Source organism: Peromyscus leucopus, chromosome 5 (assembly GCF_004664715.2).
Source record: "Peromyscus leucopus breed LL Stock chromosome 5, UCI_PerLeu_2.1, whole genome shotgun sequence".
Taxonomy (NCBI): domain Eukaryota; kingdom Metazoa; phylum Chordata; class Mammalia; order Rodentia; family Cricetidae; genus Peromyscus; species Peromyscus leucopus.
The window spans coordinates 32,834,960-32,860,668 of record NC_051067.1 but is presented as its reverse complement, the minus strand read 5'-3'; the positions used below and the strand labels follow the sequence as shown (position 1 = coordinate 32,860,668).

Sequence of the window (25,709 nt, the reverse complement as noted above, 5' to 3'; positions counted from 1 at the left end):
GACCAGGTGATGTCTGTCCTTACACCCTGTTGGTGTTCGCACCGGCCTCCTGTGTTGTCCTGTGCTTTGCGGGCTCCTCTACAAGCCATCTTTCTGCTGGAAAGTCATTCCCGTTGATTGACTTCTTCCCCTCTTTCTCTGTGCCCAAGGGTTGCCGACCCTAACAGTATCAGCCACGTAGGTGAGTCAGACTTACCGAGTGCCATGTTTAAATTAAAAGGCTGACCGCTTGGGAAGTCTGCCCGAGTACTTTTCAGTCTGTTGGGGACCAGCCTTCCTTGCTTTTGTTTTGCAATTATATGTGGAAGAGAGCCAGAATCAAGCTACAGAAATGGGTGGGGACTCTAGTGCTGCTCACCAAAGTCTAGCTCACTGTCCTGTCTAGAAAACCAAGTTCAACAATGACTGACGCATTCTGTTCTTTCCTTACAGTTTAGAAATGCGTGTAAAATCCTCATCTTCCATTGTTCAGCAAACAGCATCTTTATCCACTCTTTCTGACACTCTGCTCTACCCCTCCTCTGGGCCCCTGCTCTCTTCCAGGCTGGCCTAGTGCTGCAGATGCGCCTGTCACTGTCCCCTGCATGGGGGACGCCCAGGGCACAGGGACAGCCCTTGATCCCTGGCTGAGCCCGCTTTAGGCTTTGCCAGCTGTGACTTTTATGCCCCCTTTCCTTGTTTGCTTCTTCCCACCCTGTTGATCTGGTTTATTCACTGAAGACGCATTTACTTGTCTACCTGTGGCAGAAACAATCAGATTTAGGAAACACATAGTCAGCCCTTGGTATCGGATTCAACATCCATAGAGTAAATCAACCTTGAATTTTTTTTTTTAGATTCACTATTTTTATTTTTTTTAAGGTTGATAGTTTTTTTTCAACATTTTAAGCGTTAAACTATAATTGTATCAATTCCCTCCTTTGTTTCTTCCCTCCCTCCAACTACTCCTACATGCTCCCTCCCTTATTCTGCCTCAAATTCATGGCCTCCTTTTCTTTAGTTGTTACTGTTGCATGTGTGTATGTGTGTGTGTATGTTTGTGTGTGCACACACACCTAAATATGTAAATATAACCTGCTCAGTCTTTCTAGTATTATCTATACATACGAACTAATGATCTTACAGCAATTGAACAAAATTTCCAAGATCCAAAATTAGTATTTGTTGTACCAGCCTCTTGATGGCCTGTTTAACTTCACAAAGCTTTTAGCAAGAAATGTAAATCTTGTGCCCTGGCAGAAAGTTTTTCCAGTCCCCCCTGGCCCTGTGGCCCCACAGCCACTTATAAAATAATCACTCAGAGGCTTATGTTAATTACAAACTGTATGACCAATGGCTTAAGTTTCTTGCTAGCTAGCTCTATCATCTTAAATTAGCCCATTTGTATTAATGTATGTTTTGCCATATGTTTCGTGGCATTACCAATCTGCTAGCATGTTGCTCCTTTGGCGGTGGGCTGGTGTCTCCCACCTCTGGCTTTCTTCTTCCTGTCTCTGTCTTGGATTTCCTGCCTAGCTATAACCTGACTTGCCATAGGTCAGAGCAGCTTCTTTATTAACCAGTTGTAGCAACACATATTCACAGCATACAGAAAGACTATCCCCACAGCAAGTACCTGTTCCCCTCTGCTTCATAAAAATAGGGACCTTGAGAGGCTGACCCTGAGGAGGCAGGGCACAGGAGGACTGTATGGCTGCACTGTCTATGTATGTGCAGAACCAGCAAGCCAAGAGCAACCGGAAATAGGCAGGGAGGTCACTGGACATAATTTTATTTTCCAGAGCATTTTTATAATGGATTTCACTGTCTTTGCAAAAGACTGAGAAGGATTTGCTTGGCACTTTGAAAATCATCGGGTGTTCGTGAAAAATACCGTCTCCATATAGCATCTTACCCCTTTGAAGTCTTTCATGGGTGCATGGGGAATTTTCTAGTCCAGCAGAGAGGCAGGGCTGCCATAGCATCACTGAATGGGGTCACAGAACACTGTGGTGCTTAGTGGCACTTGGCAGTGGACACTGTGTACAAAGATCTTGGCATTGAGGGTGTGTTTGCCAAGGCCGTGAGGGAAGTGTAGTGAGGAGAAGGGTGATGTTCTCTCTGAATGCCCAGAGCACCATGCCACCCTGGCCCTAAGCTCAGGGAGCTGGAGGGAGTTGAAAGGTTACAGTCTAACCCTTTGAGTAAATTTCCTCAGTAGCTGTGCTCAGGGAAGTGCTGGGAATTGGGTATGGTAGGTGAGGGGCCCTGGGCCTGGCTGGGGAACCCGTGAGAGCCTCACCTGTTTAGGCAGCACCTAAACTTGGCATCCCGTGACAGTCATGCTTGTGTCTCTCTTCCAGATCCTGCCTGGCCTGTACATTGGCAACTTCAAAGGTGAGTGATAGCTCTGGTGTTTTGTGTTTGTTTGTTTGTTTTTTTTATGGTGGTAAATACATATCTGTCACAAAATGTACCAATGTGACCATCTCCATATACAGGTCAAAAGCTCTTAAGTTTTTTTTCACATGGTTGTATAACTATCATCCACCATCCATTTCCAGAACTTTCCTCTCTTCCCGGATTGAAAATCTGAGCCCCTGGCCCTCCAGGGTTCAGTGGGTTGAGAATATTGGACTGGTTTGTGACATGTCTGACGCTACCCAGGTGATACCTTTTGGAAGGAGCCCAGGAAGATCTGATTTCAAACTTACGGGCTTTTATGGCTAGTGAGCTACTGTGCACACATGCACAGCTCACTGCCACAGTGACGACTATGGTTGTGAGGTTCCATTTACAAATTTACCCAGTGATTTGAGGTCAGTAAGTACCAAAGGTCCACTGTTATCATCTAACAAAACTGATGAAGGATGCCAGGCATGCTCGAGTAATCCCAGAGTAGTGCAGCCATGCTGACACTCTGATGCAGCAGACAGAAGGCAGCAGCACTGGCCCAGCCTTGCTTCCCTGCCTCCAGGGACCCAGCAGCCCATCGGGTCATGTGTGGTAGAGTGGGCCTCTTAGTGCACAGATTTACAGTTTTATCACCAAACCACAATTTAAAATGGCAAGCTGTTAATAAAATGTATGTCATGGGTAATGAAAAATAAATTACGGTCGTAGTTGCACAACTCTAAATGTACCATTGACATACATGTATCCTCCTAAAAGGGTGAGTCTTATAGTGTGTGAGTCATACTTTTACTTGACCATAGCCAAAAGGCTGAGACACCATTGTGTATTACAGCACAATAAAGCTAAATAACAGTTTAAAATAGACCATTAAGTAAATTGTCCTTCAGTATCTTCCCGGGGCTGGCTCCAGGACCCCACACAGAAACCAAAAACCAAAATCAAGTCCTCTATTTCAAGTGATGCAGGACCCTCATAGAACCCCAGTTGTCAAGATGGGGCATGGCCAGCCACAGGCCAGCCAGGGGCTTCAAGGCCCTGGCTGGCTGGGAGAAATCTACGCCCCACCCGATACAGTTCTGCTAAAGTGGAATCTAGCCAGCAGGGGCCCTCAAGGCCCTGCCTGGCGGGAAGCCATCCATGGCCCTGCCTGTGCCTTGTGGCACCGGGCAAGTGGGCCGCATTATGATGAGCAAATATGTGGTGGAGAAATGGGAGAGAAAGAGAAGTGGAATGGTCATGTGCTGTGGGGAGAGACAGAAAGGAAGAAATAAAGACGATGAGGGGCAGGCTGATGTTGGAGTCCTGCGTGCTACCTGGGGCCACAGGGAAGGCAGTGAAGAGTAGGCTGATGGGGAGGTCTGCTTGCCACCCAGAGCCATGGTGATGTCTGGGCCAGGCTGCTGCCAAGGGCCACGTCTGGGTCCCTGATCCTACAGCAGCCAGGGTCTGTGTTGTCTGTGGCTCCTGTTGCTATTGAGGACCATGCTGACTCCAGTGGTCTGGGCCACAGCCTGGGGCTGAGTTGGGGTTCAGGGGCCAGCTGTGCCAATCTGGGTGGCCTTTGCTGCCACCTGGGACCATGGTGACAATCAGACCCAGGCTGCTGCTGAGGACCATGTGTGGGTCTGTGGTCCTGCAGTGGCTGGGGTCTGTGCCTTTTAGCCTAACAACTGTTTGACCACTGTAATTACATCTTTTTGTAAAAAAAAAAAAAAAAAAAAAAAAAGAACCCTGTTGTCTTCTCTATACATAAACCATCTCTAGATGGTTACCTAACACAGCACAGGTGTTGTGTGAGAGTTGTACCGTATTGTTCAGGGAACACAGCACAGATGTGTGAGAGTTGTACCGTATTGTTCAGGGAACACAGGAGTGGGCAGTGGGCTACACACGATTGAAATACTGCATGTGCATACGTCAGATGTCGGAGATTCAGATTACTTTCTGCAGATGATATCTGCCAGTAAGTGTTTCTTAAAATTTAAATCCTGGTGAACCTGGACTCCGGAGGATCCCTGAGAAACAGCAGTGTCGTGAACCCGCTCCATCGCAGTCTGTGGGCCCCACAGGCTCCAGCTTTATCTGCTCGTCTAAGCTGCATGTACAGGAGGAAAGTGGAAGCTCCACCTTGATGTGTGGGTGGGTGACTGGGGGTTCCTGAACCATTCCTTTTGTTTTTGTTTTTTGTTTTTTGTTTTTTTTTTTTTTTTGGTTTTTTGGTTTTTTCCGAGACAGGGTTTCTCTGTGTAGCTTTGTGCCTTTCCTGGAACTCAATCTGTAGACCAGGCTGGACTCGAACTCACAGAGATCCATCTGCCTCTGCCTCCAGAGTGCTGGGATTAAAGGTGTCACCACCACCACCCGGCCATTCCTTTTGTTTTTAACCTTACTTATTATTAATATATTTGAGAAGGGTGTCTGTGTGTGTGTGTGTGTGTGTGTGTGTGTGTATGTGTGTGTGTATGTGTATGTGTGTGTATGTGTGTGTGTGTGTGTGTGTGTGTGTGTGTGTACACACGTGTACACTCATGCCATGGCACTGGTGTAGGGATCAACTTTGAGGTTCAGTGTTCTCTTACCTTTACACAGGTTCCAGGGATTAAACTCAGGCTGCCAGGCCTTCCAAGCAAGGGCCTTTATCCCCTGGGCCACTCAACCAGCCCTTCTTCACAGTCCCTCCTCCAGCTAGTGATGGTCAGCCTTTTGTTTCTGTAACAAACACCCAGAGTAATTAACTTTAAAAAAGGGAAGGTTCACTTTGCTTCATGCTGAGGGGGTTTGGTCCATAGTCAGTTGATCCATTGCTTTTGGAACTGTGGCAGCATGTCATGTTAGGAATGTGTGTGTGTGTGTGTGTGTGTGTGTGTGTGTGTGTGTGTGTGTGTGGTGGGGGGCAAGGTGCTTTTCACCTCATGGCAGCAGGAAGTAAAAAAGACAGGAGGAGACTAGTGTCCTCTTACCTTCTTCAAGGCCATGGCCTGTGTGACTCAAAAATCACCCCTTGAAGGACCCACCACCTTCCAGTAGCACTAAACTGAGATCAAGCCATTAACACATGAACCTTTGGAAGGCATTCTACACTAGATTCTGTAGGACGGCGTGATTCTAAGCTATGTTACCCAACTTATGATAGTGGTGCTGGGCTGTGGTTGAGATCACTGGTGAAGTAGAAAGCTGCTTTGCACACTGGAATTTGAAGCTCAGGGTGGTTGAATCAATGAGGAGAATCTTCAAATTAAAAACGAACATTTTAATATTACACTTAAAGACCTTTTTCCTGACATTGCTGAATATTTAGAAAATTGTTTCTTAGTTTTTGCTCTATCCCAGGGCTTGTTGGGAATGTAAATGACCTAGTTTGACTGTAGACCTGGAACTAGACTGGAACCTGGAAGTAGTCTTTCTGATGTGCCACCTAGAGAGATTGTACATGATCAACCCTTAGACGCACATGAACGTGTACTATAGAGAAGAAACACTCTCATTGCTCCACATCTTAATCAGTGTGGTTACTGCTTGCCCCACCATATGCATTGCTGGTTGTACATGTTTGTGGTGTACAAACTGAGTTTCTAGTGTATTTAAAATTGGTGCCTCCATTAACCACTTACCCAACAGGCCCTGGGCATTTTCCCATGGCACTAGACACTCTTGAGGACCACCATCATCGAATACCTACTTTTGGTTCTTTTTCTCTTGTATCCCTTTGAAGATCTTGGCCAAGGCCAAGGACTCAGAAGAGTGGGCCTTCTTCTTTCTTGCTGGACTGTTGTAGATTAGCCAAGATTTCTAACTCAGAGCACCCCCAAATTAGTCTCCCCCCTACAGTGGGAAGTACAAAGTGTCTCAGTTCCTTATGAAGGTGACTGAATAGCCAGTTGGTAATTCTGTGTGGAATTTCTGGAAAGCGTTCTGGATTTTTGTGTGTTTGTTTATTTTTGCTGTGATGAGGATATAGATATTGTAAACCATAGTCCTATCTCAGGTTTTACTGCTGTCAGGGTAAGAACTGTCCAGTGTGTTCTTCTGTCTCCTATAGCAAATGGGTCCTTGGATTTTACTTTTAACCTAAGTAAACATTTTTACTATGTTTTAAAAAATATACTTATTATATGTGTCTCATGTAAAAACATACTAGTGTGCTATATTATAATGTCTTGCATTTCCTTCTTTTAACAGCTTCCCAATTACAATATTTTTTAATCTGAGTATTGTACTTGAGCTCAAAAGTTGTATCAGTCAGAAGTAAATTAAGGCAAAATACTTAAAAGCAGTAGACCTAAATTTGTTCATCTAGAGTATTCTGGATATGGTCAGTTATGAAGTATTAAGAAAAAAACTGCAAGCCTTGTGCTGTTTTCTGCATAGACTTTAAGAGTGGTGAACTCACAGAGACTATTAAAATGTCTGTCTCTCATCTTTGATGGCAGATGCAAGAGATGCAGAACAATTGAGCAGGAACAAGGTGACACACATTCTTTCTGTGCACGACAGTGCCAGGCCCATGGTGGAGGTAAGAACTGTGTGTGTGTGCGTGCGTGCGTGCGTGCGTGTTTATACTCTATAGATGTGTACATGACATTAGTAAAAGCAGTGATATTATGGCACGGGTATGTTCCTGTGGTCACTGGCTGGATTATTTTTGTACTCAAGTTAAATTTACCCACTTGAGGACACCCTGTGGCCTGATGGAGAAGACGGCCTTGTTGTACTCCTACTGTATTGCTTGCTTGGCTTTTTTTCTAAATGCCAGAAGCTAAACTGATGTTCCATTTCCTTTTGAATATGAAGGATATTTAAAACATAATTTATGATGGTTCATACTTATACTCCCAGCACTCAGGAAAGAAGATGGCTTTGAGTTCAAGGCCAACCTGGACTACACAGTGAATTCCAGCCTGGCTTAGGCTATAAAGTGAGACCCTGTGTCAAAAAATAAAATAAAGTAAAATTCAGGCTGAGGGTGTCTTGGTGGTAGCGTAGCCTAGCACACATGAAGATCTAGGTTCCATCGCTGGAACTACAGGTAAACAGTTAAATAAGTAAGACGTATTGCTGCTTTCAAAATGATTTCTGTCTTAGTAGGATGATAACGAATTCAAGTTGTTCATTTTCTGATGCTTTCCACAAAAGTTCTACTACCATTTGTGTTAGATAAAGGACAAAGGAAGGCAAACCATCCCTGGGATTCTCCCAGGTCTGGTCTGAATGGACACCATCAGTAGAGAGCTGTTGTTTTAGGTTTAGGGTAAACAGGGCGTGTCTGCTTGCACACTAATTCCAAAAACATCTTCAATTTTACCCTGATGGACGGTTTGAGCTGTTGCTCAGGACAAAATCTATTTCTGTTTCTGCTGTGACACAGCCCAGGTTCACCTCTTTTTAGAAAACAATGCCTGTGTGGTTGTGATGCATGTTTTTTCTATTTTAGGGTGGGGTATTGGGAAGGGAGGGGTGCTTGTTCTGAAAGGAAGAATCCTGGTTTAAGCTGTTTTCATTGAAAGTCATATCATGCAAGACTAGGTAGTATTTATTTATTTATTTACTTTCCTCAGCCTTTGGAGCGTCCAGGTGTTAGCCAGTACAAATCCGTCTAAAGCAGATAGACAGAGGAGAATGGAGGCCTAGACTAGACGTAGTTCTGGAGCCTGACTGCCGCAGCTGATCACTGCTGCCCAGATCCCGCCCACTCCATCTTCCCAGGCAGAAGCTCACACTTCCTCCCACTGTTTCCATGGGTGTTTGCTGCCTTAGTTTCAATGAGGATGACAGAACACTTTTTTATTTTCAAGTCAGGCATTTACTTTGAAAATAGTCATTCCATTTTTTTAATCTGTTAATGATAGTTTGTGTTTAAAATGTAGACAAGTTAACGTGCAAAGTGGTCATGGCTGACTTCCTCTTGAATCACAAGATGAGGCTTGAGGTTTCCTTTATTTTAATAAATTGCATAGCCGTCCTTCCCACCCTCACCCACCTTGCTATTGTCTACTCTTTTAATGGAATGCATTGCCATATGAACACTGCTCTTAATCTTTTAACTTCTGTCCACATACAAGGTCTTGAAGTGGTAGATGTGAGACAACTCCAGCCATTCTGTCCACATCCCCTCCCTTCTATACACAGAAACTGTGGCTGGACTGGAAAGCAAAGCAGGTGGGATGGTAACCCAGGTATAAAGAAGACGCTGTTTGCATGAAACCTCAGAGCTCTAGGCAGCTGTGGACCTCCATTTGTAACACACTCCATGTCCGGTGCATCCTGTGTGTTTTGTCTGTAGGGACAGCTTTTGCCTTTACACAGAGAAGAGGGAAATGAAGGGAGAGACAGAAGTCAGTGTGCTCCTTGGTTAGTTTTCATTGTTTCCCCAAAGCATCATCATCTTACACCCACAGTTTGCCACCCTGTGCTTGCAGAATCCTCAGAATATTCTGCCACAGTCATCGGATACTATTATTACCTCAGCTTGATAATAAATGCTCCTATGGGTTTTCAAGTTTGATTTTTTCGTTGAGGTTTGGGGACTTTGTTTAGCCATCTTCTCTCTGAAATTCCAAGCTCAGCTCCAGAATCCATGGCCTCACCAATCTGGAGAAGAGGCTGGGAAGTTATTGGTGTGTGGTCTTCCATAGCTCTGTGTTCTGTTGGCCCTGATCCTTGAAAGGAAATGGAGCAGGAATGAAATAGGGGGTGGGATTGTGTACTGGGTTACATAAGTGGACTGAGCAGATCCTCTGCTTAGGGAGGAGCCCTACCTGAGGGTAGAGTGAGGGTGGGAGAAGAAAGAGGCAAGACTGCATTTTCTGAGAACTTCAAAACCAGGCATGTTTATGAAATGCCTTTCTCTGGGGTGGACAGGAAGTAAGGAGGTGGTCTCTTCCCCAGATCAAGAAATTTTAGTCCCACATGTAGGCAGAACTTCCAGAAGCATGGCTGCCAGGGAGCCATAGATGGGGCTCTATAGTGTGGGCACTTCTTGGGTCATCTCAATAAATACCTCAAGAGCCAGCACAAAAGAGGGCTGGGGGGTGGAAGAAAGGAGGAGGGGGATCTGTGGATAGTATGTGGAGTGAGTAGAAAATTTCTTAATAAAGAAAAATGAAAGAAAAAAATAAAGTAAATACCTCAAGAGTTTTAAAGCATTGAAGCTATTGTCGTCAAGGACTTTAGTCTTTAGACCAGCTTTTAATTGCAAGAAAAGCCAAGTGAGAGCATGTGGTCCCATCATTGAACATGTATCAAGTATTGATGAGGAGATCTGAGAATTCTCTGAGGATAAACTGCTGTGGGTATGGACTGTGATGCTTTGGGGAAACAAGTTTAGGAAATTTAGTATGCCATAGGCTCCCGAGAAAATCCTGGTTAGGTTGGGAGGATAAACATTCACAAGTTGCAATGTAGACACATACTTTCATTCTCTCTGAGCAAAGCTCTTGAGTGAATGGCCTGCCCCAGTCTTGTGTGACTATATTATCAGAGTGGCCGAAGGGTGCTTCAAGCATGTGCCACGCTAAGGCCAGAGGACTGCCCAGACCCTGCCAGCTGAGGCTGCTGATGTACAGCTCTCGCCTCTCCACACTGCTTTACTTCTGCGGCTCTGAGATCTGCTGCAGGTAGAAGGGAAGGCTCTGTAGTTCTAGTGCCTGTTGAACACAGCTCCTCTCTGAGTGGAGCTGTCTGTTTTCTGTTGTAATTTATGACTAGTACAGATCCTAGACTACAACCTGCTTAGTCGTGATGCATTATAGATTTTATTTTCCAACCAAATAAGGAGCTTGTGTTTTCATGATTTTAGTTATATGTAGTATGACTACATATAACTCGCCATTATTTGGTCAATTTTGGAGAAAGTTCCCAGAATAACACTTGAAGTATCTAACATTCCTGTCAGAGTGCCTGGAGGGAAAGACGGGAAGCCACTGATCTCAGGCCTTCAAAGTGGCTGAGCCACTGTCTGTGGTCATCAATGTTTCTGATGAGACAAGGTTTGTGTGGCCTCTGGTGCGTGGAATAAGATAGTCCAGGAAAAGAAACCTGGAACTCCAATTGTGCCCCTCAGAAGAGTTTCTGAGCAGGTCTTAACAGAATGAAGACACTTGGCTTGCTTGCTTATTGAAACTCAAGAACTATCCCAGTTCAGGAAAACTACAAATCTCAGTAACTGCCTGGAGGAGGAGAATGGAAGAGAGAAGGAAAAAAGCCACGCCATTGTGCTGGAGTGGAAGTCAGACACAAGGCAGACAAGCAGCCACAGCTTTAGAGAAGGAAGCCCAGTGTCAGGGAAAGCAGCTTTGAACACACAGAAGGAAGACAAGGAGAAGATGGCCTTCCTAAGTAATTCAGGAAGATGCACAGAGCTGTACAGCTGTGGCCCTGTAAGCTACTGTGCTGTGGACAGGAATTCTGAGAAGGACAGTCTCTCATTAAAGGACTGATTCTTCTGTCTGTTTCTAAGGTTAGCCTGCCTTCCTGAGAGTGATCCCTTGGCCAAGGAATTGGCCAAGACCAACTGGACTGTTAGGTCTCTACCCAGGCCAGAGATTCTGTTCCCTTTACTAGAAGTTTTCCCTTAATGGGCCTTCGTTGCTACTTAACCCCCACCCCTGCGCCCCGTCTCTGAAGAAGTAACCCTGAAATCACTTTGGAACCAGGTCAGGCTCAGAGCAGAATGGAGACCCTCAAAGACATCTAGAAGGGGCTGAGGAGATGGCTGGGTCAGCACAGTGCCAGCTTCGTAAGCATGAAGACTGGAATTTAGATCCCCCAGTGTCCACCTAAAATACCAGGTCCAGCAGTGCTGGCACTGGAAAGGCAGAGACAGGAGGATATCTGGAACTTGTTACCACCCAATTTAGCTGAGCCCATGAGCTCCAGGTTCACTAGAAACTTGGTCTCAAAGAAGAAGGTGAAGAGTTATTGAGACATCTGACATTGATCTCTGGGCTCTACTTGCACACACATATACATGCACAAACATGGACACACGTTTCACACACAAATTAAAAATAAAGCAGCACATAAACTTATGGACATTACTCACTAGGGTAACCCCAACTCCCTCTGGGATTCCAAAGAGCTATAATTCCCTTTCTGTTCCTACTGCCCACCCACCCCCACCCTTGCCGTGTCTCTCTCTCTCTCTCTCTCTCTCTCTGTGTGTGTGTGTGTGTGTGTGTGTGTGTGTGTGTGTGTGTGTGTGTTTTGCTGGAAATCAAATTCATGCTAGGCAGGCGCTGTAGCCCTGAGCCACACCCCTGGCCTAGCTACCGCCTTTTGTCTGACAAATCCCAGCAGAACTGGGTTGGGTCCCACAGATGATCTCTCCTGACTTCATCATTAGAAAAAGAAAAAGCCTGAAGTCGTCAGGGCCCGATGCCTGGTTTTGGTAGTTTGATGAGAAGCTAGTGTTTCTGTCCTAGGCTAGAGACTTTTTTCCCAACATGCTCCCTGTCTCAGTCCTTTGTTGCCATGGCTGGTGCTTCTTGTGTGGCAGTGTTTAGAGGTCTTTCCATAGTAGGAAAGTGTGTACCTATGGAGCTCTCACCAGCACGGTTTTATTGTTTAAGCATGTATTAATTGTACAAACTAATGGATTTCATTGTGATAGTTCCATGCCTGATTGTATATACTTTAACAGTATTCACTACCCTCTTGTGTTCTTTTATCCTTTTCATTTAGCAAAATTTCTGTTTTATTTTTATTTTTTTATTTTTTTGGCCAAAGTCTTATTCCTTCCAAGACACCTCTTCCCCGTGGAGGCTGGGAGTCAATGGCATATTTGCTCCTTGAGCATCTAGTATGTGCCAGGCCAGGGACAGGCACTGAAGATACTGAAAGTGTGATCACCCCCTCCCCCATCTGCCTTGGCAGAACCTTTAATGCACAGACAAGATTCTATTCTGATTATTTTGTAAGTATTCACAGTGACCACAGCCTAGTGGGAGAAGAGCTGTGGCTCTAGGTGGGTGACAAATCAGGTAGACAGTAGACCTGAGGACCCAAGAGTGAGTCTGTCTTCCACCCATGAATCTGCACTTACTGCACCGAGCATGTGTTCGAACAGCTCTGAGCAATGACTAGGTGTTGTTCAAATCTTAAATGGTCTTTTAATAAAAATCCCAGAGCCAGATAACAGGGTGAAAACTGAAAGATTAAAGAAGCAGAACAGCCAGCCACTAGTTCTTACCTCTACTAAATCCTCGGCCTAAAGAGAGTGAGTTCCTGTTTCCTCGTACCTTATATACTTTTCTCTGCCCTGCCATATTACTTCCTGGGATGAAAGGCATGTGTGCTTCTCAAGCAAAGGCATGAGATCTCAAGTGCTGGGATTAAGGGTGTGTGCCACCATTGCCTGGCTCTGTGTCTAATCTAGTGGCTGGCTCTGTCCTCTGATCCTCAAGCAAGTTTATTAGGGTACACAGTATATCACCACAGCTAGGAATTCATAGGATCTGTTTATGGTGGGTGTTATGGCCAGAAGAAAGCTGGTAGAGAAAACAAGAATATAAGCCCCTCTGCATGGCCCAGCTACTTCCCTGGGATCTTTTTGATCCTCCAAGACTTGCAAGCCTAGCAGGCAGGCTCCACAATCCTTACTTTTTATGATGTAACTTACCTGGGTGACTCCACCGGTCAGAAAATGGACCCTGGCCAGGGTTAGACTCTAAGGTCTTCTCACTATAAAGGTAAGGGTCTTTCTCTTGGACGCAATCATTTAGGACTGTGTTTTGGTGTCAGTCATTGAAGTACATGTTACTAATGTGTTTATAGGCAGAAACCATCAAAACATAGATTAATTTCAAATAAAAAATCTAGCTCTGTAGTTACAATATTTAGGGTATAAAAGTTCTTCATCTGACTCTGTGTTTGGGCACTGGCTGGGAATTGTCTACATTTATTGTTTCCTTATTGGGTTGCAGTGATAGTAAGTGTTTGCAGTCAATCAAATGCTTGCAAAAGGAATTGAGTTTTATCCCCTAAACTGATGTTAAAACCAGGCATGGTGGTACCTGTGTGTAATCCCAGCACTCGGGTGGCAGACAGATCCCTGGAGCACACTGGCCAGCTAGCCTGGTCTTGTTGGCAAGCTCCAGGCTAAAGAGAGACCTTGTCTCAAAAAATGGTGGACATCACCTGAGGAACAATACCTGAAGTTGTCCTCTGACCTCCACTTCTGATATGCTCAGATATGTGCACCAGCATATATACAAATACATGCAAACACACACACACACAAAAGAAGTGTTTCCTTATTTGAGAGAGTAGCATGAGTTTGGTGTCTTCAGAACCTAAAGATTGCTTCAGCATTAAGGAGAGGTGACAAATAGTAATTTTTTTCCAATCAGAAACTCAATATTGTTTGTAGACGCTGAGGAAGTAATATTGAGCAATGAAAGGTTTCTCCCTTCCCCTGAGAAAAGAAACAGAACCCTGTCTTTCTGATTTAAAAATTTCAGAGTTTGTTTCATTTTTCGTTCTATGTATTTGACAGAGCACCTGCAGGAAACAACCACTTTTCACTATTAATAGAAATGCTTTACAAGTGTTCTCATCCCGTCACACAACTTCTGCACAGCAAAGATTTTAATTTTGCTTTGATGAACTCAGTAGAGAAACAAAATCTACATGCATGTATGTTACATGTTTGACAGGCAGATTATATGAGCTGGAATTTGGTTTGAATGTTTTGGCTTAAAATTTGAGTTTTGTATTTTGAACCCTTTTCATATGTATGCATTAAATAATAACCATCAGGCATTCATTCATTCATTCATTCATTCATTCATTCATTCATTCATTGTGTGATAGGTTCTCTCTATGAATCCTAGGCTGGCTTACATTCCTTATTCTGCCTCAGTTTCCTAAGTGCAGGGATTCCAGGCGTGTGCCACCTTGTCCACCCAGGTTTATTCTTAATGGTTCTGTTTTTATTTACTTTCACACTAAAGGTACTTTTGAGCTATCCTTACCCAGCATCTAATTTGGTGGTTTTGCTTTACTTGACTGCTTGTGTTTATTCTGACATGTTGTTATCTACATGACTCAATGCTGTCTGCATTCACACACCTCTATGAATACTCACCAGGTGAGGCGCTGCCACTGTTGGGACAGGCCTGTTATTTGACTGTGAGGCTAGACTCCATGGCTAGACTCCTGAAGGAACCTGGGTCCTCTGGCCCTATGTCCCTCAGAATTTCTCTTAAGAAGATGTTTTGTTGGCTTCTGAAATATGAAGCAAGCCAGAACCAGTGTTAAATGGTGTTTAGAGTTTAAGGGAAAATGATGCTTCTTCTGTTGCTCCTCTTCTTGCCCGTGTGGTTCAGAATGATAATGCATGAATGGAGCAAGTGCTGATGCAGTCAGCCTCTTTGCCCAGCCTTTAGCAACCACTGCTGTATGCTCACGTCCCTGTGCAAGAGAAAGAGACCATATGGTACTTCTCCGTCTTCGTCTATTCTCCTGTCCCGCTAAATCCCTATCTTAGGCTTCCTTCCATTTCTGTAGTGTCTACACTGTGTGCCCTTGGATGGGACATGAAACTTGTCTGTCTGTGACAATATGTGTTTGACAATCAGAGATCATGCATCTTCGTAGCAGTCCGTCCACAGAAGCTTTGCCATGTTTAAGGTGGGCACATGGGGTTGAAAGAGATGGTCTCAAACTTTGTGGAGCCTCCAGTGAGGTCATAGTAACTGAGGTTACACTCAGGGCAGCAGTTGGAGTTCTGGGTGAGAAGCTACCCAAGCATCCACTCAGGTGTTACCTCCTCCTCTGCCTCTCTTGCCTGGTGACTACTGTACTCCTGTGTGTTTAGGACACAGAGACTGACCAGGCAGAGTGTATGTGAATGTGCAGGCCTATCCCAAGTTGTGGAAACTGTCAGTCACAGTTCTCCTAGCCCAAGGAGAAGACACTCCAGAACCATTCCTTTTAAACACACAGAGGTGTGCAGATGTGTGGGTGCACTGAAGTCATGACACTGTTGGTAATAGCATCGCAGTGGAGCCAGTCTCAGCCCATGCATATGTAAAAAATACTTGAAGCCAATTCCAAAAGAGGGGATGTCTGTGTATTTAAAGACAGCCCATTAAGAAACAGAAACAAATAGTAGCAAAGATCTACAATATGATCTCATTTGTATAAAATTCAAAATTAGCATTATATTTATATTACATGTTTAGGGTCTGAAAGGATCATACGAGACTCCCAAGAATGGAATATTGTTTTCTTTATGTTCTCTCACTCCTTAATTTATTTGTTCCAATAAGAGCAGTTGTTCTCAACTTTCTTAATGCTGTGACCCACTAACTAATACAGTTTCTCATGCTGTGGTGACCTCCAACTGTAAGATTATTTCATTGCTACTTCAAACCTTTAGTTTGCTACTGTTATGAATTGTAATGTAAATATCTGACATGCAGGTGGTCTTAGGCAACCTGTGGTGGGAAGGAAGGTTAGTAAGCCATGCTCTTAGTGCCTGTGATAACAACGGGTGGACTGCATATGCATATTCAGGCTTAGCTTGAAAAGATTCTGCACTTTTTACCACTGTGTGCCATGGACTCATGTGTGATATGTGGCATCCAACATCCTTTGTGGTCTGTGGTCAGCAGACACAAAGAAAGTACATCATCCACTTCAAGTTGTCTTAGTCTTCAAAGGCAGAAGCTAGCCCAGGACATGTCTGTAATGATAGAGGCTTTATTTTGAACATTAAAACAGTGTGTTTCTACTGGATTGACTGGACATAAGAAAACATTTATGTTCTTTCAGGATTCACAGATTCACCTAGTGCTGCAGCTTAAAGCACTGGGCTAGGGTTCCTCATTAGATGGCTACTGTCTCCACCAACCTGGGTGATTTTGTTTCTTATTAGCATTGCACAAGCACCAAAATACCCAGCTGGTGGTGAGGCCCAATGCCTTTGGGAACAAGCCCCTGTTTGCCCTGGCATTATTTTCTGATTGATGGTTATTTCTAGCAACCTTAGCTGCTTCTCACTTCTCTAGGAGAATTTCGAGATGTCATCTAAAAATCAGTGGTACCTATTCTGCTCAGAGATTGCAGTGCCTTTCGTGTGTTAAAGCAAATTTGTTTGAAGTCAACTCCAGACTTAAATAGATATGACTCAAATAGAAATAATTACTGTAAGGATCGAAAACTGTCTAGTAATTGCTCTTTCTTGAATCCAGCTGTCTGGGTTTCTTGTACGGGGGCAGCCAAGTAGAGAAGAGATTGACTCCTTTCTGCTACTTATCTTCTGCTAGCAGCTTATTTGCAAATGGAGCACTGGAGCCCCCAATACCAGACTGATTCTCGTGGGAAATGGTGTTATTTAAACATCCAAAATGAGGAGATTCGTGTTTGTCTCCTGGTAGTGCAGCCAGGATTTCTGCAAGCACCTTGTCCCTCTTCTTCAGACTTCTCTGGAGGTACTCCTGCTCGCTAAGCTGCCATGTATAGGGAATGCAGATACAAAGAGAAATAAGAAGGGGTCCCACATTGATGCAGGCACATAAATCTTCACAGTGTTACTGAGTTGCAAGTGTGTAGCAGATGTAAGGGGCCCCGAGACACCCAGGAGGATTTGGCAGTGGGCAAGATTGTACCAACCAAAAGGTAACAGTTTTATTTGGTTTTAAAGGATAATCAGTTTGCTAGGTAGTGATGGTGAGGATGATTGGTTGAGTTCAGGTGTGATTCCTAGTAAAGAACAGTGCATGTAGTGACATGGACATGCAGAGGCAGGGTGTGTCCAGGCCCACATGACAGGTTCAACAGAGCAGATTTCAAGGGTGGACAGGCTGGAAAAGCAACCTCAGAGTAGATCAGTTGTTCATCAAGCTTAAGAGTTGTGTGGGAATTAAAGACTTGCCCAAGATTTGTGCACCAAGTCAGTGACTCGGGCAGACTGCTTTTCCAGTAGTGTCAATGCAGAAATAGAATGGAAGGAAGGAGATAAATGTCCTGGAGACCCTTGGAAGCTCTTGCTTTATTCCTACTTAGAAATAAGGATTTGTTTGAACTGGAATGCTAGGGAGTCATAATTGTTTTATAGAAATAACAGATCAAATTGGATCTGTGAGTCTTCCACAAAATGATACAGCAATGTTGAAAATGAAAGAATAGGGTAAGATTCTGAAGCAAAATGACCCAAAAGAAGGAGGGACTAACAGTAGTATTATTAGACATATACATGATATGTATAAAAGCAAAGAGGTCAGCTACATAAAGAAGAGAAGGAATAATCTACCAGAAAGTTTTAACAGCCATTAACCTACAGCCGCCTCATAAGCAATTTCAAAAACTACAAAGTCGTTTCTCAGGTAGAGTGGGAAGGAGTTATCTAGTGTTTAGTTATGAGGTGGGGCAAGGGAGGTGTCAGGGTAGCTTACACAATAACTTCATGGAGCAGACATTTGGGCCACTGATGGATATGCACACCCTAGAGCTCTGGGTAACATGTTCCTGCTTTATTCCAAAGTTGTTAGAAATGTAGGTCCATCCATTCCTCCAGAGAGATTAGAGGTTGGACACAAATATTTGAGCATCTTCTCTGTAAAACTATGTAGCCACTTCATTGGTTCTGAATAACACCATATAAGAAAATACCAAGACACATGACCAGGAAATCATGTTTGTTATATTATGGTTTTTGATGCATAGCAGAGGATGTCATCAGTCCCCAAATTCACACTGTGAGGTAGCTGTGTTTCTCTCTCTCTCTCTCTCTCTCTCTCTCTCTCTCTCTCTCTCTCTCTCTCTCTCTCTCTCTCTCTCTCTCTCTCGTTCCTATTAACCCCTTGTACATTCTGGTTGACCTCCATTCTTCTGGTTAGTCTTTGGGGTTCTCTGCAGGTACACCACAGGATACTCTGACCTGGACCAGATGTAGGATTTGCATTTTGTTTTACCTCAGGCTAAGAGTCTCTAGTTCCTTTGTAATGGACCCTCACCTTAGGAGACCCTTATCCATGTGGCTGTTATAGCAACCAAAAGAGAGGAGTTGTGTTACCTTTAAAGCAGATGGGGCAGGATTTAATGGGCATGTGATGTTATCAAGGTGTTCAAAGGGGAAAACTGGCTCAGTTTGGTGGAAGTAACCAAATAGCATCTGCAAAGGGAAGTGTGGCTCTGGCTCTGGATTGGGACAGTACAGTGTATGGCTGGCAGACACCAGGCACCCTGAGCACTGTGATGAGCAGGCCAGGATCTATCCCAAGGGCTCCATGTGTTGCAGGCTCTTTAGGAGGAGGCCTCAGAGTCTACAGTCAGAAGTTTGAGTGGCAAGTGGAAACTCTTCAGTGGTGAAATGCTAAATCGAGGTTCCAGGTTACTATGAACACCAGATTATTCATCACATAGGAAAGATGATTGTTTAAGTGGATCCAGGTTTACTTAAGAGTAGTTTAAGCAAATCTGCTGTTTTCAGGTTCTCTTAATTCATTGCTAGGTAGTGACACAGGTGGATCAGTGTCTACCCACACCTGCAAGGGAAGTGATGCAATGTTATTTAAAATTGTGAGTGTGAAGCAATTGTGCCTGCTGGTTCCTCAGTGCAGACCAGGCAAACAAGCTGTGTCCGGATGCTTTGAAAATGTGCTCCCCTCCCTGTAGCCTGACTCCCTGGGATGCTCTGGGGACTTGTGTGTGTTGGGGAGGAAGGCATTCGGCCCTGGATATGCATTGAGACATTGCTGGTCTCCTGTCTGTTGTTACCACAGCCACAGCAGATATCAGTTTCCAGCCTTGATCATAAACCAGGCAAACTGTTGGCCACCTCTTGGCCTCTCCATAGGAAAGAAAGCAGTGCAGGGTCAAAGTTATAGAAAGTCAAACTGTAGATGGTTCACAGTGCTGGGCTCACAGTGTGCCCAGCATCTTAAAACCTCTCTCTCTTTTCTCTTCCTCTTTCTCTCGTTCCCTTCATCCTTGCCTTCCAATTTTCTTCTTCTGTCTTACTAAGGATTTAACCTAGGACTTCTGCAAACTAGACAAGCACTCCCTCACTAAATTACTTATCCAAACCCTTTTCAGGCAGAGTCTCATTAAGTAGCCCAGGCTAGACTTGAATTCATTCTAGTCCAGTCAGGCCTTGAACTTGTGATCCTGCCTCAGCCTTGCAAGTAGCTGGGGTTACAGGACTGTACCACCAAGTCCGGCTTGGAACTTTGTTTTCTTCCCCCAGACTTTCTTGCAGTTAAAGTGAGATGAGCCACGAGGCACTTGGTTCTTCTAGAAACCAAGTTTCTTCTAGAAAGCCAGTGCCAGATTGAGGAAGACATAGGTGAGAACCAGGTGTCTTCCTTGTCACTCGGTAGTTCTGGGGTGAGGTAACTTGGATGAACAGAACCAAGCCCAGGCATTGAGACTCCCAGTCTTAGGAACTTGATAGCATGATGTGGCAAATATTACCTAATTTCCATAAATCAGAGCTCCTTTTCCAAGGAACCAGCTCTGTGGTCCCAGGGAAAGGCAGTTACTTACTTACTAAGGATAGTGAACTTCAGCTGCATTGTGTTATGAATTTTACCCTCAAGAAGAATGTCTCATGGCTAATCCAGTATGAGCAGGTCTCTTGAACATCTCTTTTTGTTTTGTTATTCTTTATCCTGAGATTCCCTGCCTCTTCTGATGAAACTGATCCTCCTGCTTCTGCATGAACAATGACGTTACAACCAGTGTCGCTAACTGGTCATTCTAAGATCCTGGTGACCCTCTGCCTCCTCAGTGGCCACAGTGATATCTGCCCTGGGGCTTTCCCAATGTGAGCTCTGCCCAAGGTGTCCTGGGGCTTCTGTCTGTGTCCAGCGCTAGAGCATACAGCTGTCAAGATAAAAATAGCCTATCAAACTGCTCACAGTGGAAGAGGGGAGGGGTGTAGTAAAGCACTGCCCCAGCAAAAGGAGGCCCTAGGATCCTGGTGCCTAAGCTAAGAGACGAGGTGCCCTTCCAGGCGCACCTACCAGTTGTAAACCTCAGGCGGTACCATGACAACCATGGCAGCATTCACATTTGACCACATTGCAGAAGGATGCTGCTCTTCATGTGGCGTAGAAATGATAGAATGCCACCCCCACCTTACTTCTCCCTAACTGCCCAGCTCCTGAATCCTTTCTAATCTGAAAGCTTCTTGCCCTGCTCATGTGGTTGCTAAATTTGGCTTCTACTTTTGGGAGGCTGAACCCCACCTTCAAGGAATTGGCTAGCCCTTAAGAGCAACACCCAATTCGAGTCAATGTTTACCTCCTGAAACATGTCCAAGGTGTGGCCCAGAGAAGGAACAGAGAGCCAGACTAGTGTGTCATGGATGCTGTTTAAAAAGGGCTTTGAATCCACTCCTGAAACCAGAGGTAGTGACACATCCGGTAACTCAGACCATCGTTGACTGCACATCCTTCACAGGCGAGGCACTCTAAGAACTCATTGGCTGTTCCACACTGTGCCCTCTGGAACACTTGTGCCTAAGGGGCAGCCATGTCCCACCAAGAGAGTGAGGCTGGCTGGGCAGGGACCCCTCGTGGGATCACAGCTGCTGGTTCACTTCCTAGTCTGGGTGGTGCTGTTTGCTGGTAGCCGAGCAGATAAGTAGGACCGCCGTCAAGTGAGAGCCACTAATCACACACCTACCTGGTGTCAGCCATTTTTTTGAGCATCTACTGTGTACTGGCCTTTGGGGTCTTTCACATTTTGGTCCCATTTCCTCATGTTATAACCCCCCCTCCTCCCACTCAGGAGCAGAATAAGGAAGAGAACGGAGTGTGGCTATTGTTTAAGAAGGGTGCAGTTCTAAAATAGCAGTATGCCGAGTCAGATACCATGAAATTGGAAAAGAAAGTGAGCCAGGAAAATGAGCTTCATGTCATCTGAATGGGTGTGGGAAAAGGGTCTGCCTAGACCAGGGCTCAGTGCGTGTTTGTCTGTCAAGAACAGGAGAGTAAGCACTTGGGGTTTGGAGGTTTTGCTAAAGCGTCTCAACTCTGCTGTGAGCATGGAAGCATAGGTTGTATATAAGGAACAGGTCTGACTCCCTAGGCAACCACGGGCCTCAGTTTCCCCTCCTTGCCTTTACTGTCAGGGCTCAGAGGAGTGGGCATGGCATGATTTCAGAGGCGAGCTGGCATGAAGCTTGAGCTGTGTTATCCCAGTTTAATGGCTTCTGAGAATGTATGGATGAATGGCTTTGCCTTATACTTACGTTGTGATTTTCCATTCTTTTTGAAATTAAAATATAATTACATCATTTTCTCCTTCCCTTTTCTCTCTCCAACCCTTCTATAATCCTCCTTTTAAAATTCATGGCCTCTATTTCTTTAATTGTTGTGTTTTGTATATACATACATATATATGTTTGTATCCACATGTGTATATTCATATTCCTTTATATAGAAGTGCAACCTGTTCAGTCTGTATAATGTAGATTATTTCAGGGCTGACTACTTGGTATTGGATAACCAATTTGAGGGCTCTGTCCTGGAGAAACCTATTTCTCCTGCTCTCATCATTCCTTAGTTGCCTGTAACTCTTTGTCTAGAGTTGATGCCCCATGAGATTTCCCCCTTCCACGTTATCATGTCTGTTGGTGGCATCCTGTTCGTATCTTCTCTAGGAAGCCATGGCAACAAATGGCGGCCATTACAGAGAACCACAGCCCATCAAAATGTAGAGAACAAGTAACCATGTAGTACTCAGCCCCAACTGATACATCGGCAACACATTTGCACCTGAAGCTTGGGGATGTAGCAGAGAAGAGGTTTCATAGAAATTTCAGAAAACCTAGATCCATGAAGTCTCATTATAATGGCTGCCTAAATATTTCATTCCTTTTTGTTTTGTTTGGTTTTTGAGACAGGATTTCTCCGTGTAGTTTTGGTGCCTGTCCTGGATCTCGCTCTGTAGACCAGGCTGGCCTCACAGAGATCCTCCTGCCTCTGACTCTGAGTGCTGGGATTAAAGGTGTGTGCCACCACTGCCTGGCAAGATTTCATTCTTAATGAGCATGTTCACCATATGTCCTGTTGAGACCATTAATTAGCATCAGGCAGTGAAAGTTGAGGTTCAGGCCTTCTAAGATGAAGACATCCATGTGGCTGCAGGGAGCCATTGATTCTAAAGCCAGCTCCAAGTTTCATAGCCAGCTTAGGGACTGTGCCTTTAGGACACACAGGGTTAAAACTCTAAAGGTGCATCTACCTTTTGAAGCATCCTTTGCCTCACTTAAAGGCTTTTGCTGCTGATTTTCAAGGAGCAAGAGCTAAGAGACTGAGAAAACAGTGCCCACCGTGAGAGTTTGGGATAAAGCCACCCAAGCCTGGCATGCTGGCCTAAGGCGGCTGCATTCTGGGGTCGCGGAGACACTCGGAACACAGAGCTGGAATCTTTGTAAGTCTTCAACACTGTGTTGAAGTTCTGCTGAGGAAAGGCCATTGGGAGGAGCCTATGGAGAAGGAATCTCAGAGACTGTAAACCACAGAGGTCACGGGAAGAGTGCAGGGACTCGTGCAATCCAGTGGCCCTGAGCAGGCCAAGCCGGGGGTGGAGGGAGCGGGTTGTGATAGGCTGGGCTATGGACTGACCACAGTTCTTGAAGTTGGATCTTCTTTACTTTTCAGATTCAGAGGTGCTATTGAGTATTTTTTAGGCAAACATGGTCAGATAAAAATGTATCTTTTACAAAAATAATGTTTTCCTTAATGATGTTCTCCTACTATTTTCTAAGCAGTCATTCACAATCACTTTTTGACGTGATTCGATGGCACTACTCTTCACAAAGGTACACTGCAGGATACCTGGGTTTGGAGCCACATGTTAAACTGGCCCCAGATTTTCTGAGTCACCGCTGGTACATCAACTAACCCTCAAACTGAAGCAGACCTGGAAGAGGTGGGGAGGTGGGGCAGCCTGGATCTCCCTCATTGCCTTCCTATAATCCGTCCCGTGTGGGCCAGAGGAAACCCCTTGTAACTGAGGCCACTTTGGTCTTTCTTTGAAATACCTTGAACAAAAATAAACATCAGAGTCCTCTTCTGTCACTCTGACAAGTCAAATGTATGTTGTTATTTGACTAACCTGAAAGCAGCAGCAGGTGTAGAGGCTGCTGATTTGCATCTTGGCTCACAAACCGAGCCCAAGGCTAAATCTTACCTCTCTACTCTGACCTTCCCACTCCCCCAAACCCTACCAAGGACCACAGTGTTCTTGGAAGTTGTTATTTGTAGTATATTGCCTAAATTTAGCATGCAGGAAGAATCAGTGGCAAATGGGTACTTTCAGAAAATGTCTTTTCAGTTCAGAATCTAGACTTAAGGCATGCATTATGGAGTGTTATTACAAGGCCCTGTTTATCTTCAGTGGTGATTTTCTTTAGTGATTCCATTGACATTTTTGCCATGATACTAAAAATTTAAAAAGGAAGTGACCAAGAATCTAGACCTTACCTATTCTTTGTTTTCTATACTGATTTCTAATTCCTTGTTAAGTGACACTTAGAGTGTTTTTAGATTCTTCTTCCTGGGATAGAACCTTGACTTATACTTTTCCTTTTAATACAAAGGAATTTTTCAGCTGTTATGGGCTATGTGTAAATTCTTAGATTGAAGAAAGACATCGATCCAAACTCACGGACCGGGCACTGAATTTGGCTTGCATACATACTTGGCACGATAGAGGTGCTGGTTTCCAGTGCCTCTCTGGAATAGATACCCTTGCAAAGAGGAGGCCTTATGACAGAGACTAAAGTGGTCTCACCTGGAATGTGAGTTTCAAGTCAGCAGTTGTCAGCTCTTGAGTCTGTGGTCTCCAAGAATCCAGTTTTCAAAGGTTTTCTTACCTTTCGGTTTAGATGAAATGCAGAAGTACTCAGATCCAGAGCGGAGGTGAGAATGGTCATCTCTGCAGGGGTGAATAGAGAAGGAAAAAGAGTTGGTATTTATGGGAACCAAGTCTGATTTGGGAAGAATATGGATGATGGTGACGATCTACAACTATGAAGATGTTCACTTGGGAAAGATCAGTGTGGTACCTGGTACAGTGGCTACGTCTGTTGTCATGGGTATTTAGAAGATGAGACAGGGGCTTCCCTTAAATGCACAAGTTCAAGGCCAGCCTGGGTAGCATAGAGAATCTCCACTTCAAACAAACAAACAAACAAACCTGGTGGCACAGGCCTATAACTAAAGCTACTCTGGGAGGCTGCGGCAGAAGGATAAAGTTCAAGGCCGATCTTGGCAACTTAGTAGGACCCTGTTTCAAAATAGGAAATAAAAAGAGGGCTAGGAATAATGATTGGGTAGTGGATCATTTGCCTAGCATGTGCAAGGCCTTGCCTCAATCTCCAGTTCTGCCAAAATAATAATAATAATAAAATAAATTTAAGGGAGTAAATTTGCATTGTGTATGTTTTATTTTGTGGTGCTGATACTGGTGGTCAGTATGAGTCTTGGGTGTTTCCAGGCTCTTGGCTTCTAATCCAAAGGATTGAAAGTGAGTGCTTACACAGATTTGTAGAAGTATCAAGGAAATTATTCAGAACAAAACAGCAGAAAAGATCAGAATATAGTGAAAGAGAGCAGGGCCACATGGGTACAGATACTCAAGGGCCCCGATTATTGTTCAAGGCTTCCTTTTATGGACTCACGAGAAGAACAGCTTTGGTTCCTAGTGGGTGTAGTTTGCAAGGTTCTCTATTGAATGATAGATTATCTATTTTTCTACTGTGCATGTCCCCATATGCATCTGATTTTAATTATATGCATGCCCAATTTTGCATAGGCACAAGATGGTAAGTAGAGGATTCTCACTGAAAGTATACTTGAGTATACACAATTTTGCTTTACTGTATATATTCTTCATACTAGACACAATGGGGATACACTTGAATAGAAAGTGTCGAAATTTGATTTTATTGGGGTAATTTATACTGTTGTTCAAAAGAAGAAGTGTACATGTAGTCCAGTGCAGGTGGGGATCCAGTGTTGCTAGATGCTTTATTTAGAGAGGACTATGTGTACATAATACATACAGGTAATGGATCTAGGCTGCCCAGTGCATTCCTAGAGAGTGCAGGTGTGTATAACCCAAACCAAGTAGGGTCCCAGATTACTAAACTATTTCCTTTCCTGCCTCAGTTCTGTGGGTTGTTCTCACCTGTGGAACACACTGTTGCTATGTGATTTTGGAATTTTGATTGTTTCTGTTTTGAGACAGGGTCTCATGTAGCTCAGGCTAGTCTCATACCAGTTAGGTAGCTGAAAATGGCCTTGAACTCTGGTCCTTCTGTCCACTAAATACTGAGATCAGAAGCACACACCAGGGCG

General features: G+C 44.4%; 1 protein-coding gene and 1 long non-coding RNA gene across 3 annotated transcripts in view; one reads left to right on the top strand and one right to left on the bottom strand.

Annotated features, from left to right (window-relative positions):
• The window catches only part of Dusp22 (dual specificity phosphatase 22), a 58,022-nt gene that overhangs the window by 6,681 nt on the left and 25,632 nt on the right, over window positions 1–25,709 (top strand). For both annotated transcript variants that reach the window (XM_028881045.2, XM_028881055.2), the window contains exons 2-3: window positions 2,343–2,376; window positions 6,825–6,907. In XM_028881045.2, the coding sequence (XP_028736878.1) occupies window positions 2,343–2,376; window positions 6,825–6,907 (117 nt within the window). The remainder of the gene's footprint in view (window positions 1–2,342; window positions 2,377–6,824; window positions 6,908–25,709) is intronic.
• On the bottom strand, window positions 55–5,579 carry LOC119088028. The gene is made up of 2 exons (XR_005091584.1): window positions 4,974–5,579; window positions 55–738 (listed from the first exon to the last, which is right to left on the bottom strand). It is a non-coding gene; the product is annotated as an uncharacterized LOC119088028 (long non-coding RNA).